This window comes from Xenopus tropicalis, chromosome 8 (genome assembly GCF_000004195.4).
Source record: "Xenopus tropicalis strain Nigerian chromosome 8, UCB_Xtro_10.0, whole genome shotgun sequence".
NCBI classification, from domain to species: domain Eukaryota; kingdom Metazoa; phylum Chordata; class Amphibia; order Anura; family Pipidae; genus Xenopus; species Xenopus tropicalis.
The window spans coordinates 49,109,423-49,134,606 of record NC_030684.2 but is presented as its reverse complement, the minus strand read 5'-3'; the positions used below and the strand labels follow the sequence as shown (position 1 = coordinate 49,134,606).

The window sequence follows — 25,184 nt, the reverse complement described above, 5'->3', positions numbered from 1 at the left end:
GTGTGTGGTTCCAGTAAAATGGGTGGCTGATGCCAATGGGAGATATAGTAAAGCACCAGCTTACCACTTTGGATATCTATGGTTTAAAATATGTATTTTTTTTTCATTTTTGACACAGGACATGACAACTTGAGAGTATTTATCATCAAAGCATGCTTAAATTGTCCCCTTTATTTGTCCTCCAGATTTCACAATTTGCAAATCAAGCTAAGACAGTCCATTACACAAACAGCACATTTTAATTAGACTCAGATAAATCTCAGCGCATAATTAACTATTCCCCAGTTGTGGAGAGACTCAAAAAAGTGAGCGTCAATAAATCACGATCAAAGACAAGATAAATAATATTTGTCTAATTCATGAACACCACTGAACCAAATATGAAAGCAATCAGAGAAAATAATATATCTCCATGCATTTTAAGTATCTTCCATTCTGACAAACATACTTTTCTAATTGGCATTCATAGATTATTTTGCTCCTGTTTATAAATGAGCCCTCATGATATAAATATATTCCAGACAGCATATAATTCAAATTGCAGTTTTGTATGGGAGTGATGGTGCATTTGCAAGTAAGTTGATGAGGATGTAAAAATCTTGTGACTACATAGAATTTTGTTATTGGGGAATGGCAGGGAGAGAAGTATATCATCAGCAGTAGACATGGCCACTTATCTAAGACAGGAGAGGAAAAAAGTTAAAGAATATTGGAATAAAGAAGGAGAATGATATTGCTGTGGAAGGCAGATCACTAAATGCCTCTTGATGAAAACAAGGTTGTTAAGAAGGTTGATGATATGAATTCAGGCTTAAAATCACAGGGCATCTAAATAAAGTTGGAAGGGAGCATGACATGAATGGTTAGATATGGATGTAATATGATGGTCAGAGGTCAAATAAGTGACCTTAGTACTGGAGCTTGATTACAATGGGTGATTTTCAACCTAGTTGCTTGTGCAAAAAATTCAGGTAAAATTTGAAAGATTGATAATGTTGGCTGCTTGTGGGAGAGCACTGCAGAAAAGGCACTGAAATATTGCCAGTGGAGGATGGAATTTATGGCATGCAGTACCTGCATTACGGCTTTGGGTTGTTGGAACTGTTGGCACAAAGCATTAGAGAGATGACATGGTATCCAAGGAGCAACATTTAGGAAAGAACAGTTTTGTGGAGTAATCTGGGCAGCTCAGTGAGTGGCTTAACATCTATATATATGCATATTTGTGGGTATCTAAAATGATAATGCCCCATCATTCAGGAGGTATTTGCATAGTTCTTGCCATATGAAAATGAATTTTAATAGTACATCAGTCAATCAGATTAATCAACATTAATCCTTTAGGATCTATGCAATCAGAGGAAATAATGCATAACCTTAGCTTTGGGGACCATTCTAACAGCTACCCTATACTCTTAAAGCTTAAATGTAGCCTAGCAGGTGGTAGAAATGTACCATGCTGGGGTAAACAAATTGATTTTGTGGATGGAGTTTTATTGTTACCATAATTTTTAACATGTATGTTATCTGTTCAGGTCTATCCTATTCACCTCCAAATCTGCAACATTTAAATCCCTGCCCATTTGTTAGGCAATAACTGGATAACAGTTTAAATTTAAAGCTGTTTCTTGCTTTTGGTTTGTTAAATAAAGTGCAAAGAGCAGCCTGCTGAACTTACACATGCAACGAACTTGCATCTAATGAATCACCAATAATGCAAATGATGCAAATATGATCTGTATCCAAACTGGTAAATTGTGTGCTTCATTGTGCATAAAAAAGCCAGGTTGTTCCCATCTTTACTGTGTATATTAAAATTTAATTTAAGATTAATTTGATAGGAAAGTGCCCTTTAATTAGTTGCTAAAGATACCACAACCCACCAAGGTAAATTGCTTAATAAACTGATGTAAAAATCTGTTCTGCAGCCTTGACATGCATGTGACAAAGACAATATGGGGTAGTTCTTCTGGATAATCTCTTCATTACAAATGTCTTTCAGTTGTTTAGAGAAAGAAAGGAGCCCCGCCATAAAGCAGTAAGCAATAATACTCCTAGCCCTGGTGTATTTTCCCCTTTAGCAAGAATCCAAGAGTTTCATCATGTGCGCTCTCCAATTTCCTTAACTTATTAAGAATTAAAATTGCTCTTTAGATCATTAGTCTTGAGTCTTTGTGGGATTTAGGAGAACTTGCATCAATTAACTTGATTGTCTTTGACTTTGAACTTTCTTTTGCACGCTGGGTGTGACAAGCGAGAGGCTGTAATTGAATGTTTGCACTGCCGCACCACGGGCTACTCGATTTTTCACTGTGGGATGCTTGAACATTGCTTAGTTCCATGCACTGTGTTCTTAACCCTCGCTTCCCTTTTTTTGGCTATATAATGAGGAGCTGCAAGTTGCTTACTTAGACGTCGAGGTACAATTTATTCTCATAAAGTTTTAATTCCTTATGTTAGTATAAAAAATGTAAAAAGATAAGTTTCCAGCACTTCATTTGCCATTAAAGGACTCCCAGAGCTTGCGTCTGTTTCCGCTCCGTTATTGTCGCTCCTTAACGGTTATTATTTAAATGTTAAACAGGTGGCAGAAGGCAGATGTGCCCTGAAGGAGTATTAATGCAAATGCTTACTCTAGAAATGGAAAAGAAAAAAAAGTTTTCCCGAGCTAACCATGCGCCCCGGTGCATTATATTTAAAGCCAAGGTCTTTAAAATAACAATAATAAATATATGAAATCATTTACATGAAAAAATCTGTAGCTGGTTCTTCAAAATGTCAAAGCCCACAGTCCATGACTCCTTTATGGGGTTAAAATAGCATCACCTCCACCTCTTCAATAAAGGTGGATAGAATTATTGGATCTACCAGATAAGGCGTAATAAATGGCATTCTGAGTAATTGGGTATTGCCACAATTCTTTATTTTATTTGTAATCTTAAGGAAAGCATCTCCAGTGAAACTGTGAGCAAGCCACTCTAGAGAGATTTTCAATTTAGATTTCTATTGTACTTTAGTAGTGCTTGGCTTTAAAAGGCTGCAAAGAAATCCTTGGCAGGATTTACACATGGAGACTTCAGCTCAGACAGCTGTATATACTGAACATGTTTAAAAATGCCAGCTCCCTAGCATGCCAATTACATCTTCAATGAACCTTTAGAGCAAGCTAACCTAAAAATGAACTTTACCTTACATTAGTAAAGGAAGGCATTTTGCAATTAGTATTTGGCCTTATTTATTTATATTAAGCACAAAGGTTTTAGTGGCATCTCTTAAATCTGGAATGTAAACTGCAGTTGGGTTGGGCTCAACAACCTGGCATGGGATAGAACTGCAGACAATAGATGAGCTTTTACACTGAGAACAAACAATACAGCGAGCAGTAAAAAAAGTGCAAAACCTTTATAATTATTTTATCCATTCGCAGATAGCAGCCCAAAATATTGCTTTAAACATGTCAGCAATAAATGATAGAACTGATATATTTAGTATACATATAGATTGTTCTTATGTACCAACTACTACTGACAATTTCTGCTGATAAATACGTAGCACTCATAGACTAGCCATTGCCATGTGAATAAATCCTCACTTACTGTCAGTCAATAAACCCTAAGAGATGTAATTAACGCAGCGGATTTTATTTGGTAGTTGGCTGCCAGGTAATGTGCAGATATATCTGTAGACATCATTTGTTAATCAGGGCTCAGGTTCTGGCAGGGGAGAGTTGTCTGATTCCAATGTGATTTGGCAACTGACAGACTTTCAAAAGCTATTACAGTATATCTTGCAAAAAGAGGAATGTTTGAAAAGTGAATTTTTTTCTCATATTATGTTTCAGTTCCTATATTTATAGTTTTAGAAAATCTTTTGTATTATTGACATTTTCAGACTTTCTTGGTTTGTCAAATATTAATCAAGCTTATAAGTAGGTCACAGATACAAAAAGTGTTGCAAAAGTCATCTGAATAATTATATTAATCTTGCTTATGGATTATTTATTTATTTCCTGTTCTTTATACAGCACCACACATTTCAGCAGCACTTTAAAGATATTATGCATCAGTCCCTGCACTAGAGGAGCTTACAATCTAACATCCCTATCACATACACTATGGTCAGTTTTAGTCAGAAGTCAATTAACCTGCCTGTATGTTTTTAGAGAGAAAAGTGGGTAGCAAGAATGAAAAAGTAAGACAATGGAGAGAATGGAAGTTTTTCAGAATATCATAGAAGAAGAGGAAAGGTAGGAGAGATGAATGACAAGATAAAAAAGGAAGAAAGAGGGGTTAAGAGAATGAGCAAGAAAATGGCCAGTTTTGCAAAAGACAGCTTACAAATGGGAATGCTGGACTAGAAAAGTCTAAAATTCAAAAGAGTAGAGGAGGGGAGAAAGAAGGGGAGAGTTTGAAAGGAAAGGCCAAAAGGAAAGAAGAAGGGAGAAAAATTGAGTTAAAATTGGAGAGATAAGCAGAAAAGAGAGAGAAAGACTGGGATAGGGTTGATGCAGAAGACGAGTAGAAGTAAAGCTGATAAAAAAGGGGAAAGAAAATGTGAGGAAGAAAGAGAAAAAAAGGACAAAAAAAGGACAAAGCAGAGTAAACAGGAGAGAGAGAAGAAAGTAAGAAAAAGGGAACGCACTAGAGAAAGTGAAATGGGGAGAGGCAAGGAATGAGCAGAAGAGAAAAGAGGTAGGAGAGGAACTGGAGAGGCAGGAGATGGGTATAAATAAATGGGAGATGTGGGTATAAGAGAGGAAGGGTAAAGAAAGCAGAAGGAAAGAGCTGATTTAGTTTCAATCAAAGTGACTGGATTCAGTATCCAGGGTTAAAAACTGTGCTTACTTCAAGCTCTTGAAATGCTGTGGTTTTGACTGCAGCGGAGTGAATGGGTGCAATGATTTCTCAGTACACAGGTACTGTCTCAATGCCACAGTCACACCCACAGCATTATTACAAAGCAGGTACAGAAGACAGTGGGATAGCAGGTTCTGTCCCTGCTCCAACCCTTGCTATTTCTATTTAGTCTATAATATAAAATATAGATATCTTTGAGTATAGTATATTTGCTGTTTTTGTAACTATGGGACCATTCCCATATAAAAATGCATGCATATAAGTCACAGTTTTATTATGACGGAGCATTAACAATCACATGCTGTACTGACCCACCCTCCTACTTTCTAGCATTTGAAGTATATGACTTTCTTTATAAATGTAGAATATAAAATAATAATAGCACATCTCTCTGTATACTGGTTAAAATTGCAGAGTTAGTGCTTGGGGTTTTAGGATAAGGTTAATGGTCACAGGTTTAAAACCTGTAGATATAATCTGTCTTTCAATATAAGCTGTCTTTGTGCATCAACTTAGATTTTATACTTTTAAAAGTTATCTTTTTGGTAAAGACAGCACACTGAAAATTTTGACATTTTGGTCCTCATGTGGAAAGAATGTGTCACTTGCTAAGGATAAAAAAAAAATAGAGTGAAAAGTAGCTTGTCATTAGGGCAATTCTGTGCCATAAACCTGCAGAGGTTTCACTGATTTGCTAAAGCCTTATAGTTCTGGACTGACAGTTAATCAGGATTGAGTGTGGAATAGTTTGCAGCATGGCCCCTGTGTCTGTGCCGTTACCGTGCTTGCATGTCTCCAAGTCTGACCAAGACCAGGAGCCATTGATTTAGTGGTTATTCTGGCACTGAGTGAAAGCAAAATGCCCATAATAAAAGTAAGTTTAATGGGCAAATGTTGCACAGCATAATGTATTATTATTCACAGAGCTTATCTGACTCCAAGACATGTAGCTCTATTCTTGTAAAAACCCATCTGCATTCTAGGCGGGCTTCTGAGACTACACTTCTGAGAATACTTCTGGAATTGTTTGTATTTCTATAGGTAGAAAATTTATCAAGAATTTTATACATAATAAGTTTAACATTAGAACACACATAATTAATGTACAGATAACTGTGCAAATTTTGGCTTTTAGATAATTTGGATGTCATTCCCTATTTAAGATCTGTTGGCAGTTTACAGGAACCACTGATTTACTGCAAAGTATTCACTGTACTAAGTATTTAGATTCCCTCAAAGTATTCCAGGCTTCATGTTAGCCACTTTGCAGTACAAGTAGTAAGATTAAATACATTACTTTCATACTGTTGGCATGTCATAAAGAGGGTGACTGATCCACCCACAAAGAATAGAAACTCTGGACAGGCAGCACTGCCTATGGGGAGAGGACCGGTGACAGGGCTAGGAATTGTGGGAGTGACGTCACATCCTGGGGTAGGTGAACGCAAAGGGAAGGTAGTGAACAAGGAGTAGGGATTTGGGTGCCTTTTTGAGAAATTGGAGCAGCGTATGGATAAGGGTAAGTAATTATGTGATGGGGTGATATATGGGTTCTTGGCAATCATTTGTCACAGCTGGTGGTAGAATGCTTGGCTTACGGCCAGTGCTTTTATGCCTAGGTAGTGCTAGTGGAGCAGGAACTTTAAGGGCACAGGTCCCATAAGAGGTGACAAGTGGTTGTCTGATTTTACTTGCCCATCGGACCCTTAGGGATTGGGCAGCTGGCATGTATTTATATGTTATTAAAAGCTGTGGCCTTTTCAATCCTATAACTGGGTGTCTTTATAATGTCTTGGGGGAGGGGTAAGAGGGGTACAAGGTGAATAAGGGTAAAATGGGGGGGGGGTACTCCTTTCCCCCAGGGCTTGACTCTCCCTTATCATTAGTGTCTAGCCTTTTAAGCCAAATAATGTATTGGGGCCACAATGTGGGGATAATGCCTACATTTTTTTCTCTTTCACATTTCCGTATGTTAAAAGCACCATTAGTCACCTAAGTTGCATAAAGATCTCAGAGCCTCCCAAAAAAAAGTATAGTCATGTAATTTGGCTTTTAATGTAAAATCTGGGAAAAAAACAAGACTCAAATTTATTGGTTGCAACTAAAAACACTGATAAAGTTCTAACCAGGGCTGCACTTAACAGATCATACTTTTTCAAACCTTTTGTTATATGTGAGCAAGGGACCAGTACTGGAAAATCATAAAAGGCTGATGAAGCTACATATGTTTTCAGACGGCAAGGAGTTGAACCCCGGTCTGACAGTTTTACAGATCAGGGACAATTATTTCCTTTTTCTCTGTAATAATAAAACAGTACCTTGTGCTTGATCCCAACTAATATATAATTAATCCTTATTGGAGGCAAAACAATCCCTTTAGGGTTATTTAATGTTTTAACTATAATCATTATTTAACTATAATAACTGTACATAAACATCCAGCACAAATAAATGCATAAATTGAATAAAAGATTGCCTTAGGTAGGAGATCTTTAAATCCGACCATATCAGAATCTTTCAGCTGCCATAAATCCTGTTACCTTCCAAGGCCCCTCAGTCCTTTGGGACACATGTTCCTTGCAGTTTCTTACTGGCTTAAGGGGTAGATTTTTTTATTTCTCCTCCAAATTTGAACTCTGATACAGAATATTACTTCAGTATTGTGCTTGCCTAATTAAATAGCACAAATTAATTAAAAGAAAACGTGTTTCCTTAATAGAATTTGAATAGCAGTTTGTGCATTAATGACTTCATTAGACTGTGAATATTATATCTCATTGGGGGGGGCACGAGCATCAATAATGCATAGTTCAAAAAATGGCTTCCCTAAATGTTTTCAAACTATTTATTTTCCATAACATCTGATTTTATAAATGAATGAGTGACTTTTGCTTCCGTTCTTCAACTTAATAGAAAATTCATATTCTGTTGATTGTTTGTGTTTGGCATTATGTGCATTCTGTGTTCCTATATTACAAAAAAGCCATGGATAACCTGTAAAACATATCCTTATAAATGATGCTTGGTGATGTCATCAGTTGTAATCAGTGCTTAGTGATGTCAGCTGTATCACATGACTCACTGAATTTGAATCTTGTTTATGATGGGATTATTAGGGAGTAAATGTACTCCCTGTTGGAAGGCACTTTGATGTTTCAGGACCCATATAAAAGCATTCAGCCTGCTGCTTTGTGCTTTTATGAACTTGGAAGTCCTAAGTGACTTTGATTACAGTTATGGGACCTGTTATCCAGAATTCTTGCATCCTGGGGTTTTCCAGATCACCATATTTTAACCACTATATTTAATAAAAGGCACTATGTTTGCCCAGGAGCAGTACCCATAGCAACCAATAAGATGTTTGCTTTTAAACAGGTACATACTTCCTGCTGTTGGTTGCTATGGGCTTCATAGCCCCAGTAGTCTGCTCAAAATTATTTAAACATTAAATAAATCCAAAAGTAAAATGTTCCTTTCAATAAAGATTAATTATATCTTAGTTTATTATATCAAGTTTATTACAGAGGAAAAATAATTTTAAATATTTTAATTAAGTCTAAAATGGATTCTTTGGGAGACGGCCTTCCTGTAATTCAGTGCTTTCTGATCAATAGGTTTCCAGAAAAGGGATCCCATACCTGTATCTGCAATTTTTGCAACAGGCTAATATCCTTGTACAAATGTACAGTATAACATATGCATGTATTATTCCACAATGGGATTTTATTTACTATAATTGCTCAGCCTTCAACAACACAATAATCTTTGTTTTGTGCAGCAATAAAAAGCCTACAAAAATGAAATTAATTGTATCTTGTTTGCATAATGGCCTGATCTAAAGTTCCTTTAACTTAACTTTTTTGAACTGGCAGATTTCCACATTTATTATACCTCTTTATACTCATCTTAAAAAAACAGTCCCATTTTACATAAGAAAAACATTACATGTGTGTGATAAACTTTAGCTTGGGTTAAATAACAAGAAGCAAAATAATGCTTTGAATGCACAAATGTACACTACATGCAATTTTGAGAAATAATTGTTTAGCTGTATGTTCCAGAGAAGGAAAGGTAAAAACTAAGTAAGAAGTTTTTATCTATGTAAATACAGCCATAAACACTCGCAGAAAAGCTGCACTGAGTCCTCTATCAAAAGAAACACAGGATTTCTTGTCTTCTTTTGTGTATACGTGTACTTTGGTATCTGACTTCCTCTCTCAGAAAAATCCTTCATGCAGCTCTCTTCTCTCTCCCTTCTCCTGCTCCCACCTCCCATAAGAATTCATACCCCCCCCCCCCCCTTGGGAATGTGTAATCTGAGCTACCAAGGGCTAGAGCTAAAGCAGGAGTCTAGGAAGAACAAGCTAAAATGGCAGCTGCTATCTTAAACAAAGGGAGGGTGCTTCTAGGGCTCTTTACTCAGGTATAGTAATGCTTTCTGCAGAATAAATATAGTGTTCTACGTGGCACTAATGTGGTGAATCTATTGGCAGTAAAATGCCAAAATAACTTTCCTTCTTAATAAATTCTTCTCCATCTTTTGGCCTTCTTCCTCTGTAGACATCTTAGACACCTTAGATTTGACCAACAAAATGCAAATCATTGCTCCGATCTTAAGTAGAAATATATAAAATCTGAATATTTTATGCACTTTGCTACATGCAATCTGATTACAAATAGCCACACACTGAGAATAATGTGTCTACATGCCCAGATTCCCAAACATGGATATTCACAAGGGATGCATTCATCCCAAACTTGGTATCCAATTTCAGTCATCAATTAAGACAAATAAGAAAATAAGTCAAATGCATTATTCAGTGGTAGAGTTGCTTTGATTGACCAAGTTGTGCTTATTATTAGTCTGTCAATAAGTTTGCTACTTTATTACAGAGAATGTCACTGTTTTAATTAAATAAACACCTAGTGGATATGTACATGAATAGAAATCTTTCTTAAAAAGATAAATTAGGTATTTCTCAATACAAAGACATTTGCCGAGTGGGTCCTTTGCACATTCTTAACATCATAGCATTCTTTTTGTGTAAATTTGTGTAAATACTGAACAAAATAATGTCAAAAGCAAGTACAGAGTAAGATACTTATTCTAATTTGGAAATAGCCATATTGGTTACTGTACATCATGACATTTTCTAGCTTTCTTAGATAAAGCTTCAAAAAAGGTGTTTGCCACTCATATATTCAGATTCGATTTTGCAAATGAACTTGATGCCAGGCAGTTCTGGCAAAATGTTCTGGTACATCATATTGTTATGTAGAAACATGTTGTATGGAGGATCCTGAGTTAGACCACAAACTGTTTAGAAAAAGGAACAGTGTATATAAACTGTGAATACTTTCTTTTAAATAATTAAACTTATTAGATATTGAAATGAGAACATCATTATTTTTCATTGCCTCTAACCCAGGGCTAGTTACAAATGCCCACTTTTGGGGATTTTTGCTGGAAATTTATACTTTTCCATATAAAGGTTCACAATGATGGAAGACGCAGGTGAATCCATGGCACAGGCATGTTTTTAGCCATACACGTAGCAATAACGATCTTTTGTGCAACCATTGGTCACAGGAAAGTTTGTTCCCACCCTCCATTGTGGTTCAGGGCTGAATCGTCAGATATGAAGGTAGAAACAAAAGAAATTCTACTTCCATCTGCCAATTCAGCCCTAAACGTAGATTTTGCTTGGGCACCTTCAAAGGTTTCGTACAATAATATGGGTGCGTGTATGGCCGTAAGTGGTGTTAAGATGTAGGTCCAACAAAGAATACACTTGTTCTGGGTTCAGGTTTATTCTCCTGCAGAGGCTGATTGCCCGTTTTCTCTCTGTTTCAGTTGCCTCTGTTGTGGGTTTGCATGTGAATAGGGATGTAACATCATAGGACACCATTGTCTCCCATTTTACCTCATGTATATTGTTAACAAAGTCCATGGAGATCTGAATATGGTTTTCAAGAAAACTCTAAAAGTCCAGTTGCTTTAGACCAAACTGGAGATTATTCTTTTTGAGAATTAGAAAAACCATGAAGAAATTTATCTTCAATTTGAATTACACACAAATAAATGATCTGAAGTGAACTAAATAGGTGGTCCACCTAAAAAGAGTAAAATACTGAAGAATTTTAGTCACCGCAAGCATACATGGCTGTGTGTCCACATATCAACTGGTTGACAAATAATACAACTGTTTTTCAATATTTTTGCTTGTTTCTTATTCTTATATTAATTATACTACGTATATAAGGTAAAAAGTATGGGTAGATGTTCCTCATGTATAAGCTTTTTTCTCATTAAAATAAATTGAACAATATTATTTTCTTACACAAACCATATTTTCATTAATGTTACAGGCTGTTAGAATGCTAAGACAGAGTAGTTGTTATTCAGTGCAGAGAATAATGAGCTAGCTGGGTTTTAATTGATCTTCTGCTCTTTATTTTAATTTGACTTAACAAGGTAAAATAAAATCAACTGTGTTTGTACCTCTCTTTTTTGCTGTTTGAACCATTACTACCTGAAATGATTAAAGTACATATGCATCTAAATATAATAAACTGTAGAGTGAAGTGCTGAGAGCTGTAAAGAAAAATGAGGGAACTAGGAAATATTAAAGCAAAGTTATTATGAACAACCAGGGCCTGATGCAGTACACTCTAGAGTATGTTAAAAGGGGATCTTACGGTAAATCTTACGGTAGACTGACAATTATAAGCCTGTAACTTTGATATCTGAAATCTGAAACTTATTAGAAGGTTTGGTAAAGACTCACATTTAGGTTAATATTCTAAAGAATGGCATAAAAGCAGCCATTGGAATGACTTTATGAAGGATAGATCATGTTAAAAAAAATGAATAGCTTTTTATGGCAAAGTAAGTAGGATGTTGGACAGTGGGGTTGCAGAAGATGTGATCTGCTTGGATTTTACCAAAGTGTTTGATACTATACATCATAAGTATTTGGTGTTGGCAATACTGTTTGTACATAGATTGGAAACTGGATAAAGGATTGTGAACAAAGAGGGATTTGTCCATAGTACATTCTCTAATTAAAGTAGGGTTCCCTCAGTGGTGTGCCGCAGGGTCCACATTTATGTATTTTGTCCATGAATGACTGGGCTGTCACTGTGTCAATGACACAGAACTATAAAGGACAAAGTGAAAAACAAAGTTGTCATTGTTGCAAGTAGATTTAGACAAACTAGCAAATTTGGACAACTAAGTGGTAGATGAGATTTAGGGGCACATTTACAAAAGCACGAACGCTCCAAGCGTATTTTCGCCGTTTTTTTCGGGCGTCCACACGACTTTTTCGTACGGCGCACGACTTTTTCGGACGTTTGCACGAAAAAATCGGAAAGGTTTTACCGCTGTTTATAATTGTTCGGTACGAAAATTTCGTGACTTTCGGATCGCCAATACGATATTATCGTGACTCATACGATTTTTTCGTAAGCATTTTCGTGATATTTGCGATCTTCCGCAATTTTCGTTTCCAATACGATTTTTTCCCATTCATGATTCGGATTCGTGGATTAGTAAATGTGCCCCTTAATGTTCATAAATTAAAAGTGCCAATTGTACTCTTAATGGGATAACTTGACCTAGAAGTACTCGGGCCATATTTACCATATAGGCACCCAAAAGGCAGTGCCTAGGATGGCAGCTTTAGGAGAAAGGTCCTCTTTGCATATAAAGTAAACAGAAAAGCACACAAAAAAACTCAGATACTTGCAGCTAAATCCAGCAGCAAAACTGGTGCTGGGGGAACCAGGTTCTTCTGTTATTTGCCCATTCACAATACAGCAACATTGTCTGCACATTCACTGATCTCTAAGGGAAGAGGGCAGGATGAGGTCTGGTTGCTAGGGCAGCACCCGACCTAAATATAGGCTAGGGAGTACTTAATAAATAAACTAAGATTCACATCCACTTATATTAGAAGAAACAAGGTTTATGTTTTAATGTGTGAAAAGCAGTTTCTACCTAAATCAAGTGTACTGGCAAATATGTTCGATGTTTTTTAACCAATAGGAAAGTTAACTCTTAGTATAAAGTTAACCTAAGGACTGTTCTGATTAGCCCTGTTCCTATGTATCACTTAGCAGCTGTAACTTGGACAAAAAGTTGATAAAAAAAAAGTTGTCTTTATTCAGAGTCAACTACTGTGTTTGTTATTATGTTACAGAGGATATTCTTATTACATTGTTATTATATATTGTATTCTTATTATATAATATTATTTTTTATTTTCTTTATCTCAGGTATTACTGTAGATGGGCATGGCTTTGTATACTTTGTTGATGGCACCATGATTCGAAAAATTGATGACCGAGGTGTGATCTCAACAATAATAGGTCATAATGGGCTCACATCAACTCAGCCGCTGAGCTGTGATTCAGGAATGGACATCAGCCGGGTAAGCACCAGTGTAAAACACTCCACAAAGAAGCAGTAAAAATGCCCAAATATTTTAAAGACTTAAGTATGGGCAGGCCTGGGAGCCCAAGGCCTGCCCACGCTCCTCCCCTAAAAAGGCATATTGTGCCTGCCAGTGCATCATTTCTTGTCAAGAGCAAATATTTTTCCCCCATACCAGAGCCTTTAGATCCCCTTTTAGTTTAAATGGGGATTGTGGGGTTTTCTTTTCAGACAAAGAGACCACTAACACACATCCGTACACATACACACAAATACACAAACTCTAACAGAAGTAGGAAACATAAAAGGTATTAAAATATACTTCATAAAACCCTGCTTTATCTAAATTAACCATTTTCATAAAAAGATACTTTTTTAGCAGTATGTGCCATTGGGTAATCCTAAATAGAAAATTGCCATTTTAAGAACTAAGGGCCGCCCCCTGGGATCATAGGATTCACGGTGCACACAAACAAGCCAAGTCACACATACTGTACATTTTAGGTCACATGAGCCAATTAATGGGCAACATCCTTTTGCTCCTTTTTCCTGTTACATTTAAAGCTGCACTACCTTAGGTGATCTCTAAGGGACAGGGAGCCTCACAAAGCAAATAAATGGGCAATATTTACTTATATACTGTATATTTAATTTAGATAAGATTCTTTAATGGGTCACTTGATATGATATAAACTATATGTTGGGTAAGTATTTATTCTGAAGATATCGTTTTTAAGGGCATTTACCTTTAATTATATATATAGCAATCATGTCATGTCACTTTTAAATTTGCCTTCATAGCTTCATATCTGTTGCTATTTCATCAGTGTGTTCACGTTGAGGTTTTATTTCTGACTCTGACATCTGCAGATTAGTATTGCTGCTCGGAGGGCCACTGATCCTAGAAGCCAGACAGCAATTTTAATGAGAGACTGGGAGCGAACAGTAAAGGACCTGACAAGAAATATACTTAAATGCTAACAGTAACAAAAATGTTATGTCCTCATGTTAAATCCAGCTGAATGTCACCAACCTTGGCAAATATAAAGAGTCAATAAACCTCCCAGCAAAGTTGTTTAACCCAGATGTTGCAGGACTACAATTTCCAGAACTTTCTAGCAGGGAGACACCTAGCCATGATGGGATCAGTAGTCCAGCAACGATAGAGATGGTTTCTTAAAGCGACACTGCATAATAACACTTGGTTTCCTGTTTGTTTTGAAATATGGCTCTCATAATTCGTGTAAATAGAGCCTTAAATTGGCCCAGTCATGTCTTATAATCGATGCACAAAAAGTTTTTTGAATTCTGTTAAATAGTTTTTCTTTATATAGCAATACAACCTGAGACCTCAGCTGTAGGAGCTACAAATAGGAAGAAAAGTCATTAGCTACTTTTTGCAATATGGCCTGTTTGCAACAGAACTACAATTTACAAACAAATTAGCTGCATACGCTGAAGGGACTTATGGTATTTACTAATTATTTACCATCTCCTGCTGATAAACAGCTTGACTGTGAGCTAGAAGTTGCTTTGTAATTCTGAATTCACTAAATTTACTTTGAAAGGAAAGGGATGGAAAAAAAGCAACCTACAGGGCTAATGTAAATGTATTGCTGCAATTTTTTTCAACTTATTTACATTTTATAATAGACAACTTTTTATGTGATTAGCTTAGGATCCCTGTTTTGTTTTAGAAATATTCCGACAAGGCATGTTATTAACAATTATTTTTTTACTACTAAGTCTTTCTTAGTGAATGCTCTTATATATTAGTGCTCCATTTTGAAGTGCAAAGAACTGGCTTCCCTTGACAATACAGCCATGACTGCCTTAGCCAGTAGTGATGTGGGGGCCGGCAAGATACCCACGGGTTGGGCAGGTTCGGGCCGACCTCAGCACATCACATGCAGGTTGCGGGCACCATGCTTTATAACACAGAGATAATTTGTGCTCCATATATATTAGTAAGTAATATAAGGCATAAATATGATACTGCCTTGACTGGAGTCACCAACGTCAACTTATCTAAAGGGGTGGCTGGCAGCTATTTCAGAACTGATTTGTGCCCCACTTCCTGCAACAAACCTGAAGCTCTATCTGCCAGCTCCCACCAACCAATCTCCAGCCCATGATTCCTTGATACAACTCCCCTGGGCTGGCTGTTGCCTAACCCTGTCTGGTCCGTCTCTATTCGACAACTTTCTTGCTCACTCGCTTCTTTTATAGCAATTGTATTATGTAATAGTAGTTTTCCCTTAATAAGCATCATTTCTGTGCTAAAATAAATAGTAACATACCTGGAAAAAAGGAGATGCTTTAACAGCACTGTTGCTTTTAAACAAACAACACTAAGCATGTCTGTCAGTGCCGCAAACATCTTCAGTGTTCCTCTGGTTTCCGCAGACAAAATATTGCCAATTTACTTTTCACCTGGAAGAATGACCCGTGTGTTTGCACTGAGTAATAAAAGCATTAAGCCTTCCCTTCAGGATGCCACATGTAGACAAGCGAGGGGACTGATAGGGGCTCTGACATGGACAACAAAAACTTTATTCCGGCAAATTGGATTTTGTGCTACTCGCTGTTTGCTTCTTTTGTTTGTTTGTTTGGTTATCAATGAGCAAGTAGCTCCAAAGGAAAGGTGCACGGAACTATAACATAGCACACAAATCCCATACGCATATGTAAAGTGAACAGAATAAAAAAACTGTTAGTGTGGTTGCTTAGGGAAAATACCCTCTGTAATCACGGCCAAAACCAGCAGTGGTCAAAGCACCCCATCTGCCTGTTACCACTTCCCATAGAGAATTATGTGAAATGCTCTGAGGAGACAGGAGAACCTTTGCTTAGAAACAATGGGGTTGAGTCACTAAAGTGCGATAACGCTTACCGCATGCTTTTTTGCATGAAAATTGATGCAAAAAAACGCGTGATTCGCTAAAGTATTATGGCATGCATTAAGTCGCATTAATTGCGTTAATTAGCGCGCAGAAATAATACTAACGCATGATTCACAAACACTTAGATGAGCTAAATATCGCATTAGTCTGTGCGAAACACCTACTCGGGGCAGGCGGTAAATATAGAAAAGTACAGTTCATGAGCTTTTGGAAACACACGTGTAAGGCACGTGGCAACAATTTGTGCGCGTTGCGTCAAATACTGCACAAAAATAGTCTTCGCGACTTAATGCAAACAGCATCGCGTCTAAATGAACGCAAGTATGCTTTTAGTGAATCGTGCATTAAAGGAGAAGGAAAGGCTAAGTCACTTGGGGGTGCTAAAATGTTAGGCACCCCCAAGTGACTTAGATCGCTTACCTTTTACCCCGGGCTGGTGCCCCTGTACGGAGAGAACAGCACCAGCCCGGGGTAGCAGCGATCGCTTCCTCCTTCCTTTTCGCATGCGCCGGCCAACAGATTTCGCCCGCAGAAGAGAAAGGAAGGAGGAAGCGCTTCCTACAGGTACCCCGGGCTGGTGCTTTTTTCTCCTAACAGGGTCACCAGCCCGGGGTACAAGGTAAGCGATCTAAGTCACTTGGGGGTGCCTAACATTTTGGCACCCCCAAGTGACTTAGCCTTTCCTTCCCCTTTAAGACGCAAAAAATAAGGTGCAATAAAATTTTTAACGCATTCTATAAATAGCACTCATTTTAACGCATTTTAGTGAATCAACCCTTATGTGAGCTTCAGCTAAGCCCAGTCTGTCACTGCTATGTGTGCTTTAGGCAGAGCAGGAGGTTTGGGGTGTTTTGTCCACTCCTATTTTCAGTCTTTATAAAGCTGTGTTGCCATGAGTTGTCAGGGATCTGCTTGTAATTAGACAAAAATACGGCATCTTCCATTTTGTCTGAGTACTGGAAATAAGTTACAAAGGAATATTTTGCACGCACAATCAGTTTATTATATCATAATCCATTAAAGTAAATTTTACTTCTACTTATGGTTAGAATTCTGAGATTTCTGATTCCAAGACTGTAAAAAAAAGAATTTATTTTATTCTTTATCACTTTCTTGCAATATTCTAGCACAAATCATTGTTCCAATGCAGGCTCCATATTTCTCTGAAAAATGCCCCACAGTTGCACAGTGTTAGATAACCTTGAAAGGATGGAATAGATGCTTGCGGTACAATTTCTTTCCCTATACAATATGTCACAGTTCGCAGTTTCTAGATGACCAGGAAACTAAAAATTTATGTTTTATTCTCTTTTCGTGAGTCTCATCTTTTCTTATTTTCTTACTGAACATTATTCTTTGTTGTGATATATAGAAAAGAATAACCACTAAAATCATTGCAATGGCCTATGGTATGGGAATGCTGTTAAAAAATGTATATCCCTGTTTTCAACAAATAATAATAAGAACAGTCTGGAAACATATATACAGGGTTCTGTTTTGGCCCAAATTAGTCTTTTGTGCCGCAAGGAACTTTTGACACTGGCAGCTGCCATTTGCTCCAGTGATGAGCGCATTGCAGATAATACAGAGTGCAGTGTATTCAGATACACTGAGCCCTATATTACAGTTGAGGTCTATCAAAGATCTTACCTGTTATATTTTTTTGTATAATAGGTCATTAAAGGAGAAGGAAAGTCATTTTGGCATGTTATTGCCAATAGATTTGCCACATTAGTGCAAGCTAGAACAATATATTTATTCTGCAGAAAGCATTGCCATACCAGAGTAAAAAGCCCTAGAACAGTGGTTCTTAACCTGTGGGTCGGGATCTCTTTGGGGGTCCAACGACCCTATCACCGCCTAAGTCTATCGGAAAACACATATTTGCGATGGTCTTAAGAATAATTTTATGGCTGGGGGTCACCACAATATGAGGAACTGTATTAAAGGGTTGCGGCATTAGGAAGGTTGAGAACCATTGCCCTAGAAGCTTTCTTCATTTGCTTAAGATAGCAGCTGCCATTTTAAATAGCTTCCTGCTTGCAGTCTAGCCATTATAGCTCAGATCACACATTCCTAGGGGAGGGGGAGCAGGAGAAGGGAGAGAGCTGCCAAACAACATGTTCCCAAAAAAGGAGACAAGAAATTGTTTGTTTCTTTTGATAGAGTACTCCTTTCTGTGAGTGCATATGGCTGTGTTTACATAGACCTTTCTGATAAAGCTTAATAGTTTTTACCTTTCCTTCTCCTTTAAGTCACCTTGGGGTAAAAGTCTGGTCCTCTTAAAGAGACCAGAGCTTGCTATAGTTCATGGTCTCGACTTGTGCTTTCCAGTCACTGACGTATAACCAGACTAAAAAGCTGACTAGATATTCTGTGATCAACAAATGACACAATTAGGCTTGCAGGCAGATATTTTGCATGTCTGTAGGTGTTTATCAATATTTTTTTTCTTCAATGACAAATAATCACAGTGGTATAGTTTCCTATGTGACAGTGTAGGGTTTACTTATCATTTATAGTTGTTAAATTGGGTGCCGAATTAAAATGCTATCCAGAAATGCATGTGACTACTTGCTATGGGAGCTCTAGCCAATCAGGGAGCTCTGTATTTAACACCTGTCTTAGGTACAGTGCTCCTTTTGCACATTGTGTCTATAGGTATCTGCTATGTAGCTTATAAAATAGAGCACAAGTGAGGGTCTCCCACAGAAATGCTTACACACATGCTGACAAGCTCCTACTGTAAAACATCTCCAAAACTGTTTTTTTTTTTATTTTCCCTTAACCTCACCTCCCCAGCAGTACCATCATGCTTGGAGTCCTGTGCCCAGAAGGGCATGCCAGACTGGGCTAGGAGGCAACAGGATGCCCCAGTCTAATTATTCATTGTGTTGCCCTCCAGCCCAGTATGGTTATGGAATATATTGAAGGGCAAAGTGTAATAAAAGCATAAAAGGTGTGCTGTTTTTACAGGTCATACAATCCATAGCAACCAATCATCTGGTAGTAATTGAACATCTAAATGGTTGCTACAGGTTGCGAGGCCTGGAGCAAATGTTCTTCATTTTATTACATTTTCCCATAATGGAAAGAGTCTAAAATAAAAGTTAGCACTGGGCTGGGGGGGTGTTTGACAGGAAGGACTTGATTTTCACTTTAAACACAACTTTCAATGCAGCAAGCACCGTGCAAAATAAAGAGTCCATTTTTATTATATTTCCTGTCAAATATGGTGCAGATCTTTAGAGGTCCCCTAAGCAACACCATTAATATTGTAGCGCGTTAACTATTCAGTGCGGGAGAATGGCCGTAAACAACTTACAATGGAAGAAATCAGCGTCTCTTGGCAACTGCACACAGCTTAGGAGAAATGCAAACAATAAAAAAGTGAATTGAATGGATAAGTGATACTTTAAATTAAAATGCAGAAAGTAGAGTTTAATTCTCCCCTTGCGCAGAAGCACTCTTATCACGAGAGAATTTAATAGAAACAAGGAACAATCAAGCCTAACGGGAATTGGAGTGGACTTCTGTAAATTGTTTATGAGTTTTGGACCGTGCACAACAGACTGTTATTCAACATGGAATGCCAGAGGGCAATTTCATTTGATCAAGAAGAAAACAGACAAAATGTTCTATTCATATTCCAAATAACACGTTTTACTTATTATTGGAATTTATTCATCTGCGTAGCCATGGGAGACTCACAAAAGAAACATCATTACCAGATTTCTGTATTATTTGTATCTGATCTAGTTGCGCCATTTGTTCTTTCATAAAAAAAAAAAAAAAAAGGCGGCTTCCATGCGACAATGAGAAATCATGACAAAAATGAATCAACATTTTAATGAGACAAGACATGTTCTTATGGAGAAGGTGAAATAAAATAAAAGCAATGCGTTAAAAAGGGCAAAATTATAGGGAGAATTATCCTTTATATTTAAGATGATTTTTCATAGATAGATAGATGATGGATAGATAGATAGATAGATAGATAGATAGATAGATAGATGATAGATAGATAGATAGATAGATAGATAGATAGATAGATAGATAGATGGATAGATAGATAGATGATGGATAGATAGATAGATAGATGATAGATGATAGATAGATGATAGATAGATAGATAGATAGATAGATAGATAGATAGATAGATAGATAGATAGATAGATAGATGATGGATAGATAGATAGATAGATGATAGATGATAGATAGATGATAGATAGATAGATAGATGATAGATAGATAGATGATAGATAGATAGATGATAGATAGACAGATAGATGATGGATAGATAGATAGATAGATAGACAGACAGACAGACAGATAGATAGATAGATGATAGATAGATGATAGATAGACAGACAGACAGACAGATAGATAGATAGATAGATAGATAGATGATAGACAGATGATAGATAGATAGATAGATAGATAGATAGATGATAGATAGATAGATGATAGATAGACAGATAGATGATGGATAGATAGATAGATAGATAGATAGATAGATAGATAGATAGATAGATAGATAGATAGACAGACAGACAGACAGATAGATAGATAGATGATAGATAGATGATAGACAGATGATAGATAGATAGATAGATAGATAGATGATAGATAGATAGATGATAGATAGACAGATAGATGATGGATAGATAGATAGATAGATAGATAGATAGATGATGGATAGATAGATAGATAGATAGATAGATAGATGATGGATAGATAGATAGATGATGGATAGATAGATAGATAGAAAGATAGATGATGGATAGATAGATAGATAGATAGATAGATAGACAGATAGATAGATAGATAGATAGATAGATAGATAGATAGAAAGATAGATAGAGGGAATTTAAGAGCATTGCATGCAAAGGGATTTTATTTTGCATATTTGTGGATGCTACCATAATGCTTGCCTAAGATTTACAGTTCAAAGGGTCTTCGTTGCAAAACCCTTTAAAGGGGGGGCTCAACATTTATGTTGAACCCATACATTTAGAATTGCCTTGAGAAAAAAGGAATGCCCACAATACCACAGAAGTTGTTCCTGAAGGCCATTTAAAGACAAGGAAAGTTAACCACTAGTGATGGGCGAAATGTTTCACCAGGCATGGATTCGCGGCAAATTTCTGCGTTTCGCCATTGGCGGATTGTTTCGAGAAATGGATGAAAAAATTTGCTGTGGAAAAATTCGCCACACGTCCAAAAATTTTTTTGCCGCACAGCATTTTCGCCGTTTCACAGATCTTTTTAAAGATTCACTAATTTTCCGGCGAAACAGAACTGAGTCGCTCATCACTATTAACCACATTTGTTAGGTACCCCTCATATCAGACCACAGGATGTTCCATTATCTTCTTTTCTATTTTGGGATCTTCTTTGTTTTTCTTAAGTGCAGATTTTATTCTGTTTTGCATGTGCATTCCCACAGCCCAGACAAACCACAAGGTATTCCTGGGAAAAGAACATGGCAGCACCATGGAAACCTCTTGGGCTGTCTGCTAGGTTTCTCCATGTTGAAAAACCAGGCAAAATCCCCCAATCCATGAGGCACATGATGTCATAGCCTGACCCCAATGGCATGACCCGCCAATAAATGTCACTGGACCACCAACAAACATCACCAGCCCACACAAATTTTGGTGGAATCCATAGATTCAGCCTATATCTCTCCAAACTTCTGGGCCATGCCCCTTCTGGCCCCTTTGGATTAAACAATGTAAGAGTTGGGGGGAAAAAACATCATAGTCAACTAAATTTCACCTGGGGTTAAGCAACTGAGAAAATCTTGTAACATGCAAATTATGTTGCTTTAGAAATGCTCTAATCTCATATCACTATGTGATCATATACGTAGACGTCTTCCTATTTCTAAAATTACTAAATACAAATATGCAAAGCCAAAAAAGTATAGTGAGCAAGAAAACATTATTCTCACATATACTGTGTTATGTATAGAATAATAAATGGATATGATGAGCCATACACATGAATAGGGTATATTGCCCATTTAAATGTGACACTAATAATTCTATGATATTAAGATGACAATAATGAATGCATTATACAAGAAGCAGAATATCTTTTGTTTAGGAAATGATTTTGTTTTATTACTGAAATGGCTTTGTGTCCCTACCAAAACACTTCCAGTAAATCGAAATATCAATATAAGCCAATAAGGTACTGTGACTCTTGTAGAAAGGTTCTTAAACAGCCCAGACCTTTTGATGTGTAATTTTCTAGACTAGAGGCCAAAATTCATTATAGTTTATGTCCAGTGGTTTCTTTTAAGAGTTCATTAATGCATTATTATGGTTCTAAATGATTTGACTGCAAAGGTCTCCTAGGAGTATTCATAGAATTTACCCAAGGAGATATGAACTTCTGCTCAGCATTTACAAAGCAAGCACACTGCATATGATAATAATATTGTAATTATTAGAAAGCAGCTTCTGTGACATTTAGGGGGTCCTGGGCTGTAATTTTTAAATTTGGTATTTATGATTTTCTTACATTGTCTAATTATTTCACAGCATATTTCAAGTGATAATCTCATCCGAAAGGTTTTAAATAGTTCTGCTGTTTAGCTTTCTGTTAATATGTATCCAGTATCATAAAGTTACATGATTTAAAATTGTTGTTGACTTGTTTGCTTTAGGGGTCATTTATGACTTGGAAGGTGGGATACAAAGTACATCAACAAGTGCAATCAGACTTTTTTTTGCATTTTGCACCTTGCCTAGATGAATTGGCAGAGGTCTCTGCACTTAATTTCGAAGCACAGAGACCTGAGGCCACACCAGTGAATTAACTATTTCCTATGTTTGGCAGTGCTGTAGTTATTTATTGTGGGGGAGGCATGTATGATGGCCTATGATTAAGTGCCCAGTAGCGTAGGGTTTACATGTACTATGATGTATTAAATTCTTAAATAAATAGCATATTTTAAGAAGCATGTCTACGTCAGTCCGGTTTTGTTGCCAGCCCGTTTGTCAAGAAGAAGTTGGGGGAGGCATGGTCATATATTTAAGCACAAATACAAATTCCTGTTACTGACACACAAACAAAACAGACTTTCACTTTGCCCCAATGGGCCACTGTACTGTGAAAATTCTACTGTCCTGGATGCTTAATGAGATGTGTTTGGACAAAGCAAAAACAGATTTTGAAGGTTGACCTCCTAAACCACTTGCCCCCCTGCATGGAAACAAAAAGGGGGGAAGGAAGAGAGGAGAATAACACAATGGGTGAGAAAAGGGGGACAAAAAGGGGGGAATGACCATGAGAAAAAAGGGTAAGAGAGACAAGGTAAACAAAATATCAAGGGGGGCCAAGCCATTGGGTTACCTGGTGATCTGCCGCACCCCCAGAACCTTCCCAGGCTGCAAGCAGCACATCACAGACATCCCTGATACAAAAAATATGCTGAAACAATTTCTTTAATAAAATGACAAGGAAGCCTTCAAGCTTCCATCGATAAAGTAGACCTTAATAAGTACTAGGAATGCTCAGCCAGGAGTGTGGCCTTTCTGAGAATAAAGGCTTTGAAGCACTTAATTATCAAATGCACTTGTAATGCTACATGATTAAATAGCATATTTCCTTGCTAATCATAGGTAATAGTTTACCAAGAAAAAATAATTAGCAGTTTCACATACACATTCTCCCTGTGGTATATACATGGCACACAGATATACAGAGGAATGGATGGCTTCTTTCCACTTCTCACTTGACAACATGCCATCTTGATTCCATCTGATCTTTTTTTCTGAATGTTCATTTCTGTATCTGTACCGTGCCTTCCAGATATATTTAGCCTTTTATCTTAAACCCTCTGATGAACAACATTCTTTACTCCCCAATCCCTCTTTTAATTAAAATGGGCAGCACATTGAATTGCTGACTCTCAGCATTGGGGTCCTAGGTAGTGATGATGAGCAAATTGGGCGTGGTCGCATCAAATTGGGCCCAGTCGTGTCAAAGTGGGTGCAAAAAAAGGACAAAAAGACAAAAAATTTGTGCAACAAATGCTTTTCGCTGATTTTTCGTCGTTTCACGAATTTTCCTGTTGTTACGCAAATTTTTCACCACTGCGAAACGGGACATGTTGGCTCATCACTAGTCCTAGGCTCAGTTTTAGGGAGGCCACTACCTCTTGCAGTTCCTTTAAGGCAGCGATCGCTCCCTGTATCAATACATACACATGAACGATTTATCATCATCATTGCACAAAGATGCTCAAGTGTGAGAAGTTTGTTTAGATACATTACAGGTACATTTAAAGAATGGTGTTTATATATTCAACAATTATGTGTGTGTTTTTCTATGCTACCAAAGTTGCAGCTGCAGTCACAAATGAGCCCTTGTTTCCTCTGTGTTGGGTTTACTTTGGGGTCACCAGTTCCTTCCTGTCCTCCAAAAACATACAGGCAGGTTCAGGGTAGCATTGGCCCACCATAATACCAGGAAAAATCCTGGTGGTCCCAGATCCTGTTGGGCCATGCTGCCTGTCTGCAAGCCAGCCACCCACACAAAACTTTGGAAAGATAAAAACAAAATTAAATATAGTAATGCTTGCCACTGTGGAATGCACAGCCATATTTAATTTTTTCACTGGAGGTTTGGCCAGATTCATGGTGGGGAGTAAGTAGCATAAGGGTGGGGTGGAGTGTGTGGAGAGGTGGAAAGGGTGCAGGTCGGTGGACATTGGGCTAGCAGGGGTGGGGGATATCTATGTGGCAGTGACCAAGTGGTGGGTCTATGACTAGGGTACCTAGTGGGCCCCGGGTACCCAGTGCTCCAATGGACAGGTTATTTGGCAGTTGTGTGTTTGACTGTTATAGGAATCTTAGATTGTAAGCTTCACTGGGGCAGGGACTGATGTGAAGAATAAATGCTGTTTGATACAGCCAGTCATTATTTGATCAACTTGTCTGGTGATCCTCTTGTCTTTCTTACTGCTATTTCTCT

The 25,184-nt window shown here is 37.4% G+C and overlaps 1 protein-coding gene across 2 annotated transcripts in view; it reads left to right on the top strand.

Moving 5' to 3' along the window:
* The window catches only part of tenm1 (teneurin transmembrane protein 1), a 373,978-nt gene that overhangs the window by 320,341 nt on the left and 28,453 nt on the right, over nt 1–25,184 (top strand). For both annotated transcript variants that reach the window (XM_031891499.1, XM_031891500.1), the window contains one exon: nt 13,137–13,291. In XM_031891499.1, coding sequence (XP_031747359.1) covers nt 13,137–13,291 — 155 coding nt within the window. The remainder of the gene's footprint in view (nt 1–13,136; nt 13,292–25,184) is intronic.